At 42.4% G+C, this 17,087-nt stretch overlaps 2 protein-coding genes across 2 annotated transcripts; one reads left to right on the top strand and one right to left on the bottom strand.

Moving 5' to 3' along the window:
• Positions 1 to 672: 672 nt before the first annotated feature.
• Positions 673 to 3,305, bottom strand: CIDEC (cell death inducing DFFA like effector c). The gene is made up of 5 exons (XM_089504801.1): positions 3,253 to 3,305; positions 1,614 to 1,755; positions 1,365 to 1,517; positions 1,081 to 1,268; positions 673 to 850 (listed from the first exon to the last, which is right to left on the bottom strand). Exons 1-5 carry the CDS (start codon positions 3,303 to 3,305, stop codon positions 673 to 675), a joined length of 714 nt encoding a protein of 237 aa, XP_089360927.1.
• Positions 3,306 to 7,200: 3,895 nt separating this feature from the next.
• Positions 7,201 to 8,344, top strand: LOC149275412 (protein jagunal homolog 1). Its single transcript, XM_089504784.1, has 2 exons — positions 7,201 to 7,289; positions 7,882 to 8,344. Exons 1-2 carry the CDS (start codon positions 7,201 to 7,203, stop codon positions 8,342 to 8,344), a joined length of 552 nt encoding a protein of 183 aa, XP_089360910.1.
• The last annotated feature ends 8,743 nt before the right edge of the window (positions 8,345 to 17,087 follow it).

Raw genomic sequence — 17,087 nt, forward strand, 5'->3', positions numbered from 1 at the left:
TACCTGCCCTATGGGGGGGGGGGGTAGGTACTGCCTGGTTAACATTTCCTTGTAAAGGTTTATGGGAAATGCAGTCAAAATGAAAGGTCGTAAACCTGTTGTAAAATATATATAATATCTTAATATGTAAGTGACCCGTGTGAGACAATTTAAGTTAAAATCGAGAACATTCACAAAATAACAGGTGGAGATCTTATAAAAATGTTGGGTTTTGATTCGGAGTATCAGAGTACTCGATAGGCGTTTGGGTCATTGAGCTGCGGGTAATAGGAAGATCCTGGAAATGCTTACAGAACAGTCCGTACGTAAATGAGATAATTACAGCTTTCATCTTTCATCTATACTGGGATTAACCTAAAGGTTATCTGTTGCTGGACTACCTTGCCCATCATCCTCTTTATCTCATAAAGCATCGTGAGAAACGCAGTTCAAAGCATTGTGCTTTTGGACACCTGTCGCCTATACCTTTCTTTAGAAACCTACTTAATATTCTCTCTGTGTTCTCTGGAACAGTCCTATGTTAACAGTCTCGTGTGCAAGCGTGATGCTCGATACAGATTGTGGCATCCAGTGGGTTAAAGTGAGGATTCGCTGCGGAGTGAATGCTTGTCCCGGCAGAAAGGAAAGCCTTCGTTGAGTTTTCATAATGTTCTCCACGTGCTTTTCAGGTGTCTACAGCAGCATTTTTCGCGGGTAGAAGGGAAGCAAGTCTTTAAGACCAGGCGCGGGTTTGTCCTCCACCGGCGTGGCCTTCTCTGTATGTTCCAGGAGCTGCTGCATGTAACACGACGTCCCCAGCAGGACATGGCCGGTGGCTTGCATGGTGAAGAGCGTCCATCGTAAAGCCTCCCTGTAATGAAGCAAAATGAGACGTATGCTTCCAAAATATCTACTGATAAATGATGGGTGTCAAAGCGGTGGGCAGTTCGTCGCTAACATCTACGGGGTCTCTACTCAGACCTCGCTAGTTACATTACGGTAATGAGTTTACCCCCTGCACTGCCAGGGGACATCACGACTACATGCAATGAGACTTATTCTCCTGCTACATTACCAGCCTCCAGTGTTATATCCACTCACTTCATCATTCTTTTCGCTCCGTAGCACTGCAAGTCGTAAGAGACAGTATACGCGCCATAAAACGTGGCTTTGACGTTCAAGCAGCCGATGAAATCCTCAGGGTGGTTCTTGTACAGATCAAAACTGAAACGGGCAACGTCGATCTTCTTCGGAGGCTTGTTGGAGAGGGAGATGTGGTATCCGGCTTTCTGTGGGACACAAGGTGATGGCCGACGGTCAGTACGTCCCGTGACATATGGAGGAACAGAAGCTGTACAAGTTATAAAGCGTTTTAACAGACTCACCCGTTCATCAGGTTTCCACTTCTGTCCTTTTGCTAGAGCCATGAAAACCGCCCCGCTCTCCAGCGACTGGAAATAGTCCTCTGTGTCCACTCCGGTCCCGTCCTCATCCAGTACTAGGGTTATAGCCTCGTTCATCAACATGGCGTCTTGTGCCTATAGAAAAAATAACCATTAAACAATTTAACCATTGTTAAAGAAAATCGGCTGAACGGTCGCCAGGAAAACATACGAGATCGCTAAAGGTCTTACCTTCTCGACCAGGTCGCCGAGGCTGTCGGCCATTATTCCTTTCCGTATGCTGCGGTCACGGTTGCACACTCGAAAGGGCCGAGGCTTGGCTGGAGGGCCATATAGCAACTGTTGAGTCATGGAAGTGCTAACGGAGACACATCTGTAAATAAAATAGATGCGTTACGTCTTTTTACTAAGACGTTGGGAGGAAGACATTCAATGAGAAATGATGGGGTACGTCAGAAACTGATCGGAGGCTTGTATCGACAAAGACAAAGTAGATCCCTGCATGGAAAAATACAAATAAGACACTTATACAACAGCTATAAGACTAAATTAATTGACCCTATAAGCTATAGGTATATAGGGTATATAAACACTAATGTTTCTTCTTGACAGTTTGACTTGAATTGAACTCTGGGGTGGAAAAATAGATGTTTTTTAGTATTCCGCTTGCTCAAAGGTTTTGTAATTTTTTTCCTGACCTTTAGTCTCGGTTTCCAGCCCCTTGGATTTTGGACACAACTTAGAACATCGATCGCAAGCGGCCAAGTTTCCGATAACCACCCCGGATTTCAAAACCAGACTGTCTGAACATGAAATGGAGCTAAAGGTGACCGTGCCCTTTAACGACTAGAGAGAATGTTCTAAATCATATCCCGATACGCTCTAATCACTCTATAAAAATCCTACTTTCAGCTTCTGAAATTGGCTAATAATCAGACAGTTTCACACGTGAATAACTCTTACTGTTCTGTGATGTTCAGCGTGTGCTGCTCAGTAAAGATCTGGAATTCAAAGCTATACATTTGTAATCTATTGCCGTGGGTTGACATTTAATATATTTATATTCCACTATTTGGAGAGGCAGCACTCTAACCTTATTTTTGGTCTAAAAATTCCATTTTCCAAAATGTATTAATCATATCATATTGGTTATCCCGAAAATCAGTACATTTCCAGATTTGTTAATGAGTTTTAATAAAATTCAATGTTGCAGTTGGATCATCTGCAAGTTTTCTATATCACCTAATAATGTTAATTATTCTTGCATTCATTTCCTTATTCTTGAAATTTTTTTAAAACAAATTGTACATATTTTTTTTAAATATTTATATACTGTGTATACACGCTACCATTCAAAAGTTTGGGGTCACTAAGCTGTTTTTATGGAAAACAAGGAAATTTCTGGCTGTAACATAATTACAAAATAAAGCAATTAGCCTTTTAAACTTAAACTTGGATCAGCGAACACAACGTGCCATTGGAACACAGGAGTGATGGGAGTGATAAAGGAGTGATGGGAGTGATAAAGGGCCATTGGAACACAGGAGTGATGGGAGTGATAAAGGGCCATTGGAACACAGGAGTGATGGGAGTGATAAAGGGCCATTGGAACACAGGAGTGATGGGAGTGATAAAGGGCCTATGTACGCCTATGAAGAGATTCCATTAAAAATCAGCCGTTTCCAGCTACAATAGTCATTTACAACATTAACCCCGTCTGAGCTGGATTTCTGATCCATTTTATGTTATTTTAATGGACAAAATGTGCTTTTCTTTCAAAAACAAAACATTTCTAAGTTCCCCCAGTTTTGAACAGTAGGGTATTATATATATAAATAAATAAATAAATAAAAGAAATGTGTTTTCTTACTTGGAGAGAGACTTTGGGGATAGAAAACTTAGAGACTTTGCTGCAAACTCCATCCTTGTCAGAATTATTTGGTCTGATCTAGAAAAAGAAAAAAAGAGACAAAGCGTTTACCGAACTCACATTTCCACAAGGTAATCAAATTCTGAGATTCTGCAGGAATAACGTAACTAACCTCTCAGCATCATTTGCATTAAATATAATAAAAACATCGCATCTAATGTATACAAAGTATACTTACGCCGAAGCCATCGTATCCAAACCAACTGCTATTGCCTCGGCCACAGAATCTCCTGTTAGTCCCCACCAGAAACCGTCCTAAATGACCTGACAGGTATCTGACCTTTGTGCCGTTGAGGAGTTGATGAAGTCACCTGAAGGGTCAAAGTCTCTGCCGGTTACTGTAACAGGCCATATGAGTACAACGTCCGTTCTGACTAATCGTTGTTAACTTAAATAATCATTGCTAATTTATTTTACATAGAGGTGGCCAACCCAGTGTAGGTTCTTGTGTCACAAGGTGGTGTTATGCTGAAGTTTCTTTTAGAAGTCATGAGATGGTCATCAGAACAAGAGAACATAGAAACACAGAACCAACCGACAGATCGGCCCCCGTCTAGTCGCCCGTTTCTCCTGCTGGAAAGACTCAAACCTTAGTCAGTCGTTGGTCTCGTCTTAGATTCAGGAGCCGTATGCCCATGCGTGTTTATCCCCCCTCGCTGTATGAACGTTCGTGGCAGACCGGGAAGGAGGTTGGGTTGGGGATGCATAAGACCCTGCGGAGTCCGCTGTGATTTAGGTTATGAAGGGAATCTTTGTGAATGTAAACCGATGGAACCTCCAACTGCACCTGATGTGTCCGGTAGGCTAAAGGGAGAGCTGACAGTCGAGTTGGGTTTTCAGATCTCCATCGTTTCACCATACATTATGAAGTTCCGACCCCAATGAGCCTCTGCTGCATGAAGATCTTAGCCAGCCCTGAATAACGCGTGATGAAATCAGTGAAAGTTCTTCAAATTGAATTATACATTATACAGGGCCAGTTCAGCCCTTCTTGCTGAGAAACTTGCCAGTGACGGACCTTCATAATGAGTGGTGAAGGGACAACTCTTCCTTTAGTGAATAGGCGCCAGAGTTTCTCAACCTTAGGTCTTCGGGATCTCCTGGCTTTCAGAATGGAAGACAGCAATAGGTCCCTATGTGCCGGAAACCTGGCCAGCTGGGGGCAATTGAGGACGGATGTAGTGGCCCCCCAAAAAAGGTTTCTCAAATGGGTCTCATATCGGTCCTCATGAAAACCTTGACTTGCCATTATTTAAAGATACACTTCACACAGTCACCTGCATTCAAGCAGGGATATCGACCATAACATCCTGGCATCAAAATGACTAATTGGGAGGGTAGAATACAAAGGGGTCGGCTCCAGTCTGGGTGACCCTAAGAATCTGCCCCTTCACGCTGAGCTTGGGGCAAAAACCCTGCGACTCAGGCTCAAATCCTGAAAGCTACGATCATAACATCACGAGGTTGTATGACATCAAATGTCAAGTTCCCAGCGATGGGCAAAAAAAAATGCAAACATAAAAAAACAAAATCAACACATGAGACGGGGACAGAGGACAAAGTGCCTGTTTTGGGGTCTCTGTGGATGATAATCCCTTAACTTCAAAATCATGACATTTATGATATATTTTACTGTTTTTACATTATTTCTTCCTTTCAATCAATTCCTTTAATGTTCGATATACATTATTATCTCTCGGTATTAGCAAAGAGGTCTCACACTCCTGTTTTTATGAATTCAGATTACAGACTCCCATAAACCGTATCCCCCCCCAATAATTAAATTATTAACGTATGTGACTGTCTGACCAGCCTTGTACTACATCACAAAACGCCTTCCTAATCCAGCCAGGGATCAGACAGAAACCTGCTTGTTTTAGGTTAAAATCACTCGCAAATCCCAGAAATACTAATTATTACCAGGTTTCTTTTTCCTCAAATTAGTGATAATTCCAAGTAAAATGAAGCTTGGCTCCAGCCATGAGTTATTATAACAGCTGTGATAACGAGCAAGCTTTTAGTTGAAAAGGAAATTATTTTTAGATCCGGATCAAAACAAAAATTGTGGGGTTTTTTTTTAATAAAAAAAACAAATCTGATCTGTAAAAAGGCTGATTTTTACATGGAAATACATCAAACACAGAGACATATAAAGCAAATATATGTGGGATACTTTGTATCATGGTATACTCACATCACAGCTGCCCGATCCTCTGTGTCTGTCTATACCTCACTGTCACCTGTCCTGTCTTGCTACATACCGTGACTGTGACTTCCTGTTGGGATGTATATGACCTTCTCTCTGCCCCACTCCCATCTACCCACCTCCCCCAACCGCCGAGTGTTTGCCCTCAGATCACAACCCAGGGAGTGTGGAAAGCGGAGCACAAGTCACTCCACATCCCACAGTGTTTTCTGCCATCAAGCAGTGCCAGCTGCTGTCTGGGACCATCCACACCCAGGCAATTTAGCCAGGGATAGAACTGACTTTTACCAAAGCTCTTCATACTGAAGCCTATTAATTTAAAAATAAATACTAATTATTAGCTAATACAGACACATAGGAGTCATGAATGTGGTTATTACGTGAAATGTATGGGTGAAAGGTGGCTGATGATGACGTATTAGTGTGAGTAACCATCGCTTGCTAATGACTGCTGGAAATGAGGCATTAAGATATCAGCCATCTCCCTTTCACGTACTGACACACATCCTGAGTGGCGCTGCTTCCGGGTGTAGCAAGATGGCGCGGGGTACTCACCGGAAGCGATCATCGAGTAGCGCTGACTGTGCTGTTGTACCTGGTCCTTGGGCTGAGGTAAGTCGTATTCATGCCTGCTGGGCTCATGTTAAAGGTTGGCATTGCATGTATTAACCCCTTGGGGTGCAGTTGGGGTAAATAATGATAACGTTGCAGATTACTTCTCCAAAATGCGGTGTGCAGAGGCAGGGCCTGCTGTCCCTTTGTGTCTCATCGATCTGGGGTAACAGGCCATTGGCAGCTCTCCTCTCTTCATGCGTGGGCAAAAAGAACAGAATCTGCCCTTGAAGCCAGCTAGGGCCTCAGCTGCAGCAGCACCTCTTGGCAGGCAGTCACGTGTTTCTTCATACATCGCAAGGAGTTCATTTTCCTGAATTTCAGTCGATTCAAATAATGGAGAGGAAATCCCACAAGAAAACCATAAAAGCCCCTCATCCGAATGCCGCGCTGCCTGGCGATATCCCCCGCTTATTAACGTGAATACGCAGCCATTATTGTCACTTGTATCCCTGACATACATTGCAGTGGAGATGCATACATTGTATGTACTATTCTTAACGCCATTTTTAATGGTTAGCGTGAGAATGAATGAAAACGACTGATCTGCGTGCGCTTAAACGGACCCTACAGCCGCCATATTCACTCGGTGCATATCGTAGCTGTGAGGTCCCTTAAAATATTCGGCGTGACCCTGTTGCAAGAAAAGAATCCCCCCCGTATGTATTTGCCCCTTTCTCCATCTCCGAAGAACTCGAAGAAAATGTTCTTCTTTTTAGGGACAGTAAAGCTTCCCTTTAACTGAAAATCATATGTAAAGACTGCATGTCTGCAACGTGCGTGTTATACGGATTGCTGACGTTCCGCAGGCCGTCGCGATATTTACCGTTATTCTACGGTACAGAATTAACTAGTAATTAAATGCATCCTCAGGTATCCGGAAATTGCTGTCGTTGTCATCTACAGCAGCAATGTCCTTTGTGAACATTTCCACGTTTATAGAACACGGCTCTAGAATTATTTATCTGATGGCATATGATGATCATGTAAATAATGTAATATTATTGTTATTTTTATTATTATAATTGAAACAATCTCTTTTTTTCTGTTCGCTCTTAGAGGTTTTGACGATGGCATCACGTGCAGGTCCCCGGGCATCTGGAACAGATGGAAGTGATTTTCAGCATCGTGAACGGGTAGCTGGCCATTACCAGATGAGGTATAAACACAGAACAATATAGAAGAGCTACTCAAGCAAGCATTTTATACATATATTTGGGCACTTGGTGGCACTGCCTGCTTGCCACAGTCTCAGCCAATTGTCATTCCAATGGCACCGCATTCCTGTCGCTGATTGGCTGCTTCAAGCAAGGTAGCTGCGGGGCTGCAGCTTCCACCTCTGGTTAGGGCTTTATTTTGTTTTTGAACAATGCGTATTAAAATACTTTAGAGTACTTTAATGTGCATTTTTCTCTAGTAAACTGCCCCTTTAATTTAAAGTTTTTAAACCCGGACTTGCAGATTTCGAGAGGCGTGCGATTGGTCGAGTTGCCATAAGGTGGCAGCGCAGCCAATTCACGTGAACCACTGGCGTTCCGCTTGTCTTCCCTCTTACAACCAGGAAGACTTTTCACCAAATAGCATTCGCTCTTCCGGTTCTCAGTAACATTGCATTTTGATAAACAGACCAAATTGTTTTTACATCCGATTTTCAACTTATGTACATTATATATAATATATATATATTTGGATTATGTTAATGTAGTTGGAACATCAGGTTGTTCACTTAATGCGTGTTTGTTTCTTTTCAGCGTATCGCTAAAGTCTGAGATCAAGAAACTAATCTATGCCCACCTGCTGATTTGGTTACTTGTAGCGGCACAGATTGGTGTTGCTCACCTAAAACTGGTGCCCCATGATTTGGTTGCAATGCCTTACCAGTGGGAGTACCCTTATCTACTGAGCATCGTTCCTTCACTCTTTGGCTTGTTTTCCTTCCCACGCAACAACATTAGCTACTTGGTGATTTCCATGATCAGTGCGGGTTTGTTCTCCATCGCCCCTCTCATCTACGGTAGTATGGAGATGTTCCCGGTGGCTCAGCAGCTGTACCGCCACGGAAAGGCTTACCGCTTCATCTTCGGCTTCTCAGCAGTCTCTGTCTTGTACTTGGTCATGGTGATCGCCATACAGGTTCACAGCTGGCAGATCTACTACAGCAAGAAACTCCTGGACTCTTGGTTCACAAGCACTCAAGAGAAGAAAAAGAAGTAAATTGGGAGTGAGACGGTGCTGAGAGACTTGGAAGTGGGTGCAGCGCATCCTCCGCATTCATGATGAATAGTCAAGATTACTTCAAACACAAGACAAAGGAGGCCTCAGAACTGTTTTCTGAAATCATTCGGAAATGTCAACCTTTTCAGGTGCAGGGCTGTCTTCAAGCCTGTGGCGCTTTGAAAGGTGGCTTCCTCGCTCACACGAAACATATAAATTGTGCTCATGGAAAAATGCTTGTGCTTTATGTCTTCTTTTTATGTTACTTGCTCTTTGTGGTCTTCAACTCATTAGGAAGAAATGGAAGACCCAAGTTCTTCTCAGTTCTTCTGTTCCTCGTTAAAATGATTACAGAACAATTTTCTTTTTGGATTTCAGTTGTCCTAAATCCGCAGAATAAACCATTCCTGATTTGCCTGTGTGTTCGTGTCTGCGTCACGTATCACAGTTTGGTCTGTTGTCCAATTGTCGATATGGAAGTCGCACGTTGACGCAATGATCACGTTGTTGGTTTCCATAACTTGATTGTGTTTCCAGTCTGGTTTGGGTTTTTTGTTTTTTTTGCCTTTTTTGGAAAGAAAATGCCTTGCCAGGCCGACATCTCATTTCTGATGCTGTTAAACCGCCTCCTTTATCACTGTAGTAAGTTACTTTAACATAGCAAGTCTTAGGCTTCTGGTCACTAATTTTAGGGTATCTCAGACCAAAACCAATACTGAATAGTTTCTACTTCCGATCTTGGATCATTATCCATTCCTACCATGACTTTGTAATGAATACATGCTGAGAAGCTGTAAAAAGCTGCTGCCTTACAGATTAAGACATTAATACTGATTAATTATACTGAATTATATATATATATATATATATACACACTGTGGAGTGACTCTTGTCTCAGACCCGCGCAGGTTCAGTGATCACATCTATATGATAAGTCTATATAGTTGCAGGGTTTCCTGGTAGCTTATCTCGAAGCCAAAGTACTAAATGAAATGGGTAATTGTGAACATTTTAGTGAAAATGAATTGTGATCTTAGTTTTTAGTTGCAATTCAGCAATATCTCCACTAGGGGATGAGAGGCACCCAAGAGCGTAAAACAGCTTATTCCTCCCCGTTTGTCTTTCATTTGAACTCTCCACGCAACAAAATGGTTAATACATCCAGGATACAATGTATGCGTGTTTTTCCCTATTAAACATTACCGTGATTATTGGCTTGCAATCAATTGGCAATGAGTTGCTTCAACACGGACCTGATAATTGACGTTGAATATAAGAACAAAATGAAACGGCTTTTGTGTCTTCCTTTAAAGGGGGAATTAGAGGCATAAACACAATGCAAAAAGTGCATCATAATTCTAATAGGAATCCGACTTTGTTTTAAAGTCAAATAAATTATTCATGTCGGACAAGGAAAATATTATGAAAAGGAAAAAAAAAAAAAGCAAACTGACGGGAATCGGTTGGCAAACGGAACAATACGAGGATACATGTCTTTGTGGGATGGGTAAAATCGGACAATACAAAGCCTTTGGCAATATTTTCTTATAACCTGGAATGATGGGTTTATATTCAACTTTCTCATTCAATTCCGGATATAACAATCTTGTTAACTGTTGTATGCAAAAGAGTAATTTGTCAGTAAATCTGGATCTGTCATCTTCTGTTATTTTTTTGTCATTTAATTTACCTACACAAACAGTCTGCTCTGCCTAATGGTTTATAAGCTATATAATTAATTAGGGAAGATTGTATCTCGGTATGTTTTGAAATGTCCTGATCCGACCTTCCTACTTCCATTACCTGTTAGCATCAGCATCCATGGTAATTTAAAGGGGACACTCGTCTATCAAATGTATTCAAGTGGAGACAGGACTGTCTTTAAAAACTCAGGGTATCGGATCCATTATAGGTGTCCCCCAATGATGACTCTAGAGCACAGTGTACAGAAGACAAAGATACATTTAGCTTAGACCATGTTCTAGGCAGTCAGCAGCTTTTTGTGAAAGTGAGTGTGAGTACCATAGAGATCTCTTCTCTCCTCTAGACAGAGTTGAGTACACCGTGTCTTAAAATTGGATCATACGCAGCAGCCAAAATATGCTTACGATGATCTTTCACAAACTATTTTTTTATGTGGGTTCTACCATTGAAGTTTAAGGTAGAATGTTAGTAAATTGGGTCAGCAGTATGTGGGAAGATGCATTCATCTTCCTCTTGGCCTACTTTTAGATGCCTGTTGTATCTGTGGGGTTATGTGGTTCTTTGACTTGACTGCAGAATGAGTAAAACCCCGTACTTGGGTTATCTGAAACCTTCCCTTCTCTCAAGCCTGTTGTTTGTCTTGTATAAGAGGAGCCTTCTACAGACTCAACGATCTAAAACAGGAATCAGGATAACAACAAGTCCTGTAAAACTTTATGAAATCCACTCACCCTACAAGATGAGTTCTAGTTCGTTTCATCTCAAATCACTACAAAAAGCAACCCCGGGATCAAACACCCTTATGGGTTTGGCAAGTAGGCTGGTAAGATGTGTCCCCACCAGAACATAGACTTCAGAAGACCACCAAGAACAGGGGTCTTGAGCCATTGAACCCCTTAGATTCAGGAACCTGATCACAGATGAAACATTTGTAAGTTTGACCCCAGGTACATCTCAGGGGCAGTTCATCAGCAAATTACTTCCATAAAACTTCATAATGAGGGCAGAAACTTCTAGTAGGTATCCCTACCTGCCATAAGACACCATTGGCAGATACCCCCTTGCCTTCCAACGCAATCTTTATATAGTTAAAAATGAGTCACTTTTAGAATACCTGTCATGGTGATAGTTTTTTGCCCTTACACACCAGGAGTGGGTAGGTGCAGGAGCCACATTACCACTAAATAAGCCCCTCCTTGAGCTCCTCTTTCCTCCCCTGATGCCCCTCTTTTCTAGGAGCTCAGAATGTTTGCTGGGTATGAGGGGATCGCAGGGTTCTACAGCCCTAAAAGCCCTGATAATGTGTATAGAAACAGCAGGACATGCAGGGCCGGCCCGACAATGGAGCCGTGTGGGGCAACCGCTCCAGGCGGCACTTTTGAAGGGGCGGCACTTTTGAAGGGGCGGCACTTTGCCGGCACCGAGACCGAACAGGGAGACTCGCCGCAGGACTGCTGAAAGGTAAGTACAAGGGGGGGGTAAGGGTAGATAATAGGGAGGGAGAGGAAGGGTAGAAAATTGGGGGGGGGGGGCGGCAAGGACATAGGGAGAGGAAGGGTAGATAAGGGGGGGGGCGGCATTTTAAAATTCATTGTGTGAATGAAATACATTCTTCTTCTTTTTGTAGATGTCTTGCCCAATTACATAGTTATAAATAGATTGTAAATGCACATAAACCCCGCCCTTAGCCCCACCTCCAACCACACCCCCAAAGCTAAAGTGTCCTTGCTTGGCCATTTGAAATATTGTTTATAGTTAACCTGAGGAATTTGGGTAACCATATTTTTAGATGTAATTTCTAGTGGGTGTTGGCCATAATTGGCCAGAGTGCATTAATGGGGTAATCAAGTGTGACGCGCGTCTTTGCGTCTCTTAGGTGCCCTTTTGCTTGACCAAACCCTGTTTATGAGTGAACGAACTAAAACAATTTACTAAGAGACACTGTGTGTCTTCATGTGATCAGCCTTCTGCCTGCAATGGTGCTTCAAACCTACATCTTCCCACCCCACCCCACCCCACGTTCCTTGGATCCTTCCAAAGTCTTTCACGTTTAGCCCTTGTTGGTACCAGTAAGACTTCCAACCTCTGCCAACACTCCTGGGTGATACAGTGAGAGCTGCTATACCCGAACTCTGTTTGGTTGCCAACCGCATACAGAATATATACGCCAAATAGGAGTGGCCCAGTTCACGCCTGAGTCATCTGGAAACTAACCTTGACTCATTACACCTTTCTGCCTAGGGCTTAGATAGTAAACAACAACACTAAGGATATTCCTATGGATATGCATGAAAGCCTGAAAGAAAATATACATAACAAAGGAGTTATGCAAAAATCTGTGTGTATGAATGACTAACGTGTATGAAACCCAACGACCCAGAATGCAGGATAGCCTTGTGAGCGAGGATTGGTCACCTGTGCGTTATGCAGTCATTGTTTATACGGATCTGAAAAGTAATTTGTAAGATTTTCAGCAGTAATTGATTCCTTTCATTGAAGTTAGAGAATGTGCTTCGAGAAATGGGCTGTGTACAGGAGAGTCCGCCAGTCCAACTTGAAGTTGAGTGTCAGCCATGCTTGACCGTTCATTGGGAGACTAGACGGTCCCTTTATGACCCTTTAAGTAATTGGCTGAAAAATTGTAGAAATTTACAAAATCATAGACTTATATAATCTGGAAACCCTCCCAAAAAACAGTAAAATACAACCTCTTAACCTTAACTGCATACTAACTCAACCAATGTCAACATTGGCACCTTGCTTGCGGCATGCGTTACAATGTAACCATTTACTAAACTTGACAGATGACCATATTAGCTGAATCAAGTCACCTGTATTAAAGCAGGGATCAGAGTCACCTCCAGACTATGTGATCTTGAGAATCTGCACACTCATCCTCAGATCTGGGTAAAACCTAGGGCCAAACCGTGACAGCTCCCATGCATGCTTATTGCGTGTTAAGGAAATCATGTGACCGAGTTGACCCGGTTTCTCTAGTTTTTAAGCGAATTCCACGTAACTGTTACCTCTCCTGTGATGCGGATCAGACCAAGACAAACCCATCTGCACAAAGACGCTTCACCTCTTACTGTCCGTGGCAGACTGTTGCATGAAGTTATGTGATTGTGTTGTTTGTATCCCGTCGCCATTGTACTTTTCTTGTGTTACATGATTCTGTGCGCTGTTCCTCATGGGTTTAGGTTGTCTTTGAATGCAGTTGTTCCAGAAAATGTTACGAACAAAGGCTTGGCCGTTGGGGTTTATGCCTTTTTTAATCATTATTTTTAATAAAAATATTGAAGCTCCAAATCCTGGCACAGATCTTTCTATAAGGGATTCCTCCTTTGAGGTCCAACTGGTGCGATGCCATATCCCGGCATCCTGCAACATCTGGGGGAGCACAGACCTCCATCACAACCATAGCATATCCATGGCTGCCGCTCAGGGGGGCCAAGGGACAGCTGCCGTGGGTCCCTAAGCCTGTATCTGGGGAGCTGTCTCTTTTTGCCCTATGTTATAAATGACCCTAATTGCAAGCCTAGCGTGCTCTTGGCATTCCAGAGAACATTTCAGCTCCAGCTACCCGGTGCCCTCCATTTTGGGGATGTGGACGGGTGGTCTTCTGACGTCGGTAGGCATTAAAGGTGTAAAGCACCTTTTAAAGCAGTCTAGGGAGCCTCTGGGCCAGTTGGGGAGACCAGAGATCTCCACTGTAACCGTCTCATTGAGCAGCAGTGCACCGGGGGTCCTCATCACCCAAGAGGGTGATCTGCCCCTCCAGTTTTGCAGGGGGACAAAATGGGCAAAACTACCCCATTAAGTTAACTTACACTCAAAGAGACGTTCCTTGGTGTACAGCTGTCAATCATGTTTGTGACCATTGTGTAGAGCGTAAAAGACCATCTGCATTTGGAAGAGACAGAGAAAAACAGCTTATTAAATGTTTTTTTAGCCCAAAGCCTTTTTTGATGTCGTCATTCAGATGCATTATTCTCCATAGTAACCATTCGCTTGGACATGGAGGAAACAAATTGTTATTTTAACAAAACGGTAATGTCCAGACTTAATCGCCCAACTAAAGAGGACGCATCGTACATTCAGTACCCGGTCTAAGTGATTACATGAATTATTAAATAGGCGATATCTGTCACATTTCCGCAATCTAATACACCAGATCAGTGCACTAAAAAACCCACATTTTATGATTACGGATGGGAATAACCAACATGTACTTTTAGAAACCCATCTTCTAAAATGCGAGCCGCCATCTTTACTTCTTCCCCATTAGGTTATCTCTCCCCTTTTGTTAAGTTGCTAATTGCTGTTGATTGGTTTAGGCAGCCTGGGGGGGGTTTGGAGAAGTAAGAGAACTTCAGGAGAGGAAATTGGTTAGATAATGCTGGATCTGCCACAGGCTTCCTCCTATCTCTGCTTTCCATATATATGAGATCAATTACGCTGGTTGACAACTGCATAGACCTCACTTGTCTGGTCAAGAGAGATTAGAGGATAGGAAAGCAGGACGAGTCAGGACTGTCCAGCAAATAACAGGATGGTTGGAATACACATAGTACATCCATATATATATAAATATACGATTAAAGGACTACATGATAAAACCAAACAATATTTTATCATCGCATGAAGCTCACACCATTGCAGTCTAATGAATTCTGTGCTGATGGAACGGAGGTCATGAGTATTGTGAAGATGTCATTTCTTACTACATGGATGTTAGAACCGAGGAATTCCAAATATCTCCATTGCTGTTTAATTTTCTGTAGGGTTAATTCTGTGACATTTTAGTTGTTTTAAACTCAATGTACCCCAATCCTGTCTGGCAGTCTTTCATGTTAAGTCTAGACACATCTTCGTTGGGTTCAAACTTCAGGACCCATAACCCAAGGAAAGATGTACGCAAAAGTAACAATGCCATGCTGCCTCCATACTGTTTAATGTCTCTAAAAATCAATTCCGAAGAAAAAGTCTAGAATATAAAACAATCTCCAAGGAAGCCAATGGAGTATTCCTGCTAACTGCTACATTTTAACATTTTTGACCCAGAATTGACCACATATAATGCACAATTTAGAATTTTATTTCATGCCCAATAAATCAATATTTGGAATCCTACCAGAACATCATAAATCATCCCATAAATCGATAACATGCATGCTGTCCTTTGATAGCATTATTTAAATTGTTATACAATATATATATATATATATATATATATATATATTTTGTTATTTTCACTCGCGTAAACATGTGTGAGCATGATTGTATACTTGTGTGTGTGTGTGAGCATGAATGTGTAATTGTGTGTGAGCATGAATGTGTAATTGTGTGTGAGCATGAATGTGTAACTGTGTGTGTGTGAGAATGTATGTGTAGGTTTAGTTGAAGTTGTGGAGCCTGGGGCAGTTTTTGCACCAGTACCCCGTGGTTTCTAGTTACACCCTGGTTATTTTTATTTGATTTGAGACTGTATGTTAGAAGCTTGCAGGTGTCCCGAAGGGCCGGGTGTCAAAAGAAAACGAATGTAGATAGAAATATTCATTCTTTTCTTTTAAAATGACTTAAGTGGTGTTATGAAGAACAGGTGTAAGCGAGGAATAAAGATACTATCCTTCAGGGCCAGGTGTATGATGGTAAACATGACATTTTATTTCTGAAGTGGAATCTAAAGCACTCAGCTTACATGCTTTGAATTATTCGGGTTTCGGGATTATTTGTAAAAACAAGGTATTATGTTGTGTACAGGCCAGCGGGGGATGGGCGACAGAGAAAAACAGATTTTGAATGGTGAATGAACATTATTGAATAAATAAGCTGTCTATGATGTAAAACGAAGAGCAGGACATTTGGGGTATTAAAGGGGTCCTTGATGTTCTCTAAATTCTCCTCAACCAATCCTTGCAAACGCTGCCTGAACCAATCAACAACAATCAGCAACATAGCAACGGGGGGGAGGGGGTAATTTAAAGGGGCACTACAGTGTCCAAGGCTGCCTAATCAAAGAAGATGCATAATTAATTACTCTACTATTCATTCTTCAATATGCTAAAAAAACACCTTTAAGAGAAGCTGCAGCTCCAGAGCAACGCAGTGCAATCCTTCTCTCCGTGGTCCTGTTTTCTCACCCAATCAGAGGAGAGAAAGCACTCCAGTTGAAATCAATGGCAGTGGTTTCTGGGGTCTTCGCAGTACTGGAGCTGACTGGTGGTGAGAATACCGCATATATACGTAGGTGCAGTAAGGTGCAATGCAAGGAGCTAAGGGGTGGGGGAAAGGGGCAATAAACATATGGGGGATTCGGCAAAATCCCTCCACGCATCTGCAAGGGGCAATAAACGAAACTTTAAAGGGACCACTCAGCTATCATACACATTAAAGTGCATATGACGACTGGAGTGCCTTTTTTTTTAAAAACAGCCACCCAGCAGAAGTGAGAAAAGTTTTAAAAAAAAGAAAGAACATTTAACCCTTTCATTGCTAGGAAGGGACGATGCAGAATACAATTAACAAGGTCTATTCGCTAAAGTGGAGAGCAGTGTTTGCTAGATGTGTTTCAGCTCATTAACTTCGCTGTTCACTATGAAGGACCAATCCAAGTGAGCTTCTGCTGTAGAAGGAGCTTGGCTGGCCCTGTATAATGTATAGTTCAATCAGAGTCTACATTACGCAGCCACGCAAAATGGAAATTCATTAATAGGGCCGGTCAGTACACACTTTAGCGGCACTTAATTCTATCTGTGGTCAAGCATGCTGACTGGTGTTAACGTATCTTTAGCATTTAAGAGCCCTGCAAAGTGACCGGCAGATTAACCAGCACTCCCATCACTACTGTGCTGAAGACACCGGCCAAACCTCTGGTCATTTATGTGCAAGAATCCATTTGCCTTCCTGACAGCTTCTTACCATGCAACTTTGTGACAGTTCCTAGTACCTACTACTACGCCATCGCCTACACAGGAATGCGGCTCTAGGTTAACTACAAAGCGCCAACATTTTATTACGCAATACCCCCCAAAGGCCA

Source organism: Sceloporus occidentalis, unplaced genomic scaffold (genome assembly GCF_023333645.1).
Source record: "Sceloporus occidentalis isolate IW3139 unplaced genomic scaffold, rSceOcc1.0.p SCAF_291, whole genome shotgun sequence".
Lineage (NCBI taxonomy): Eukaryota > Metazoa > Chordata > Lepidosauria > Squamata > Phrynosomatidae > Sceloporus > Sceloporus occidentalis.

Excerpts from the sequence above, each read along its gene's own strand:
- LOC149275412 (XM_089504784.1), top strand. The coding sequence starts at position 7,201 with ATGGCATCACGTGCAGGTCCCCGGGCATCTGGAACAGATGGAAGTGAT. Across the intron at positions 7,290-7,881 it reads GCTGGCCATTACCAGATGAG|CGTATCGCTAAAGTCTGAGA; the intron begins GTATAAACACAG and ends GTTTCTTTTCAG.
- CIDEC (XM_089504801.1), bottom strand. The coding sequence starts at position 3,305 with ATGGAGTTTGCAGCAAAGTCTCTAAGTTTTCTATCCCCAAAGTCTCTC. Across the intron at positions 1,756-3,252 it reads TCCCCAAAGTCTCTCTCCAA|ATGTGTCTCCGTTAGCACTT; the intron begins GTAAGAAAACAC and ends TTTTATTTACAG. Across the intron at positions 851-1,080 it reads GGAGCGAAAAGAATGATGAA|GGAGGCTTTACGATGGACGC; the intron begins GTGAGTGGATAT and ends GCTTCATTACAG.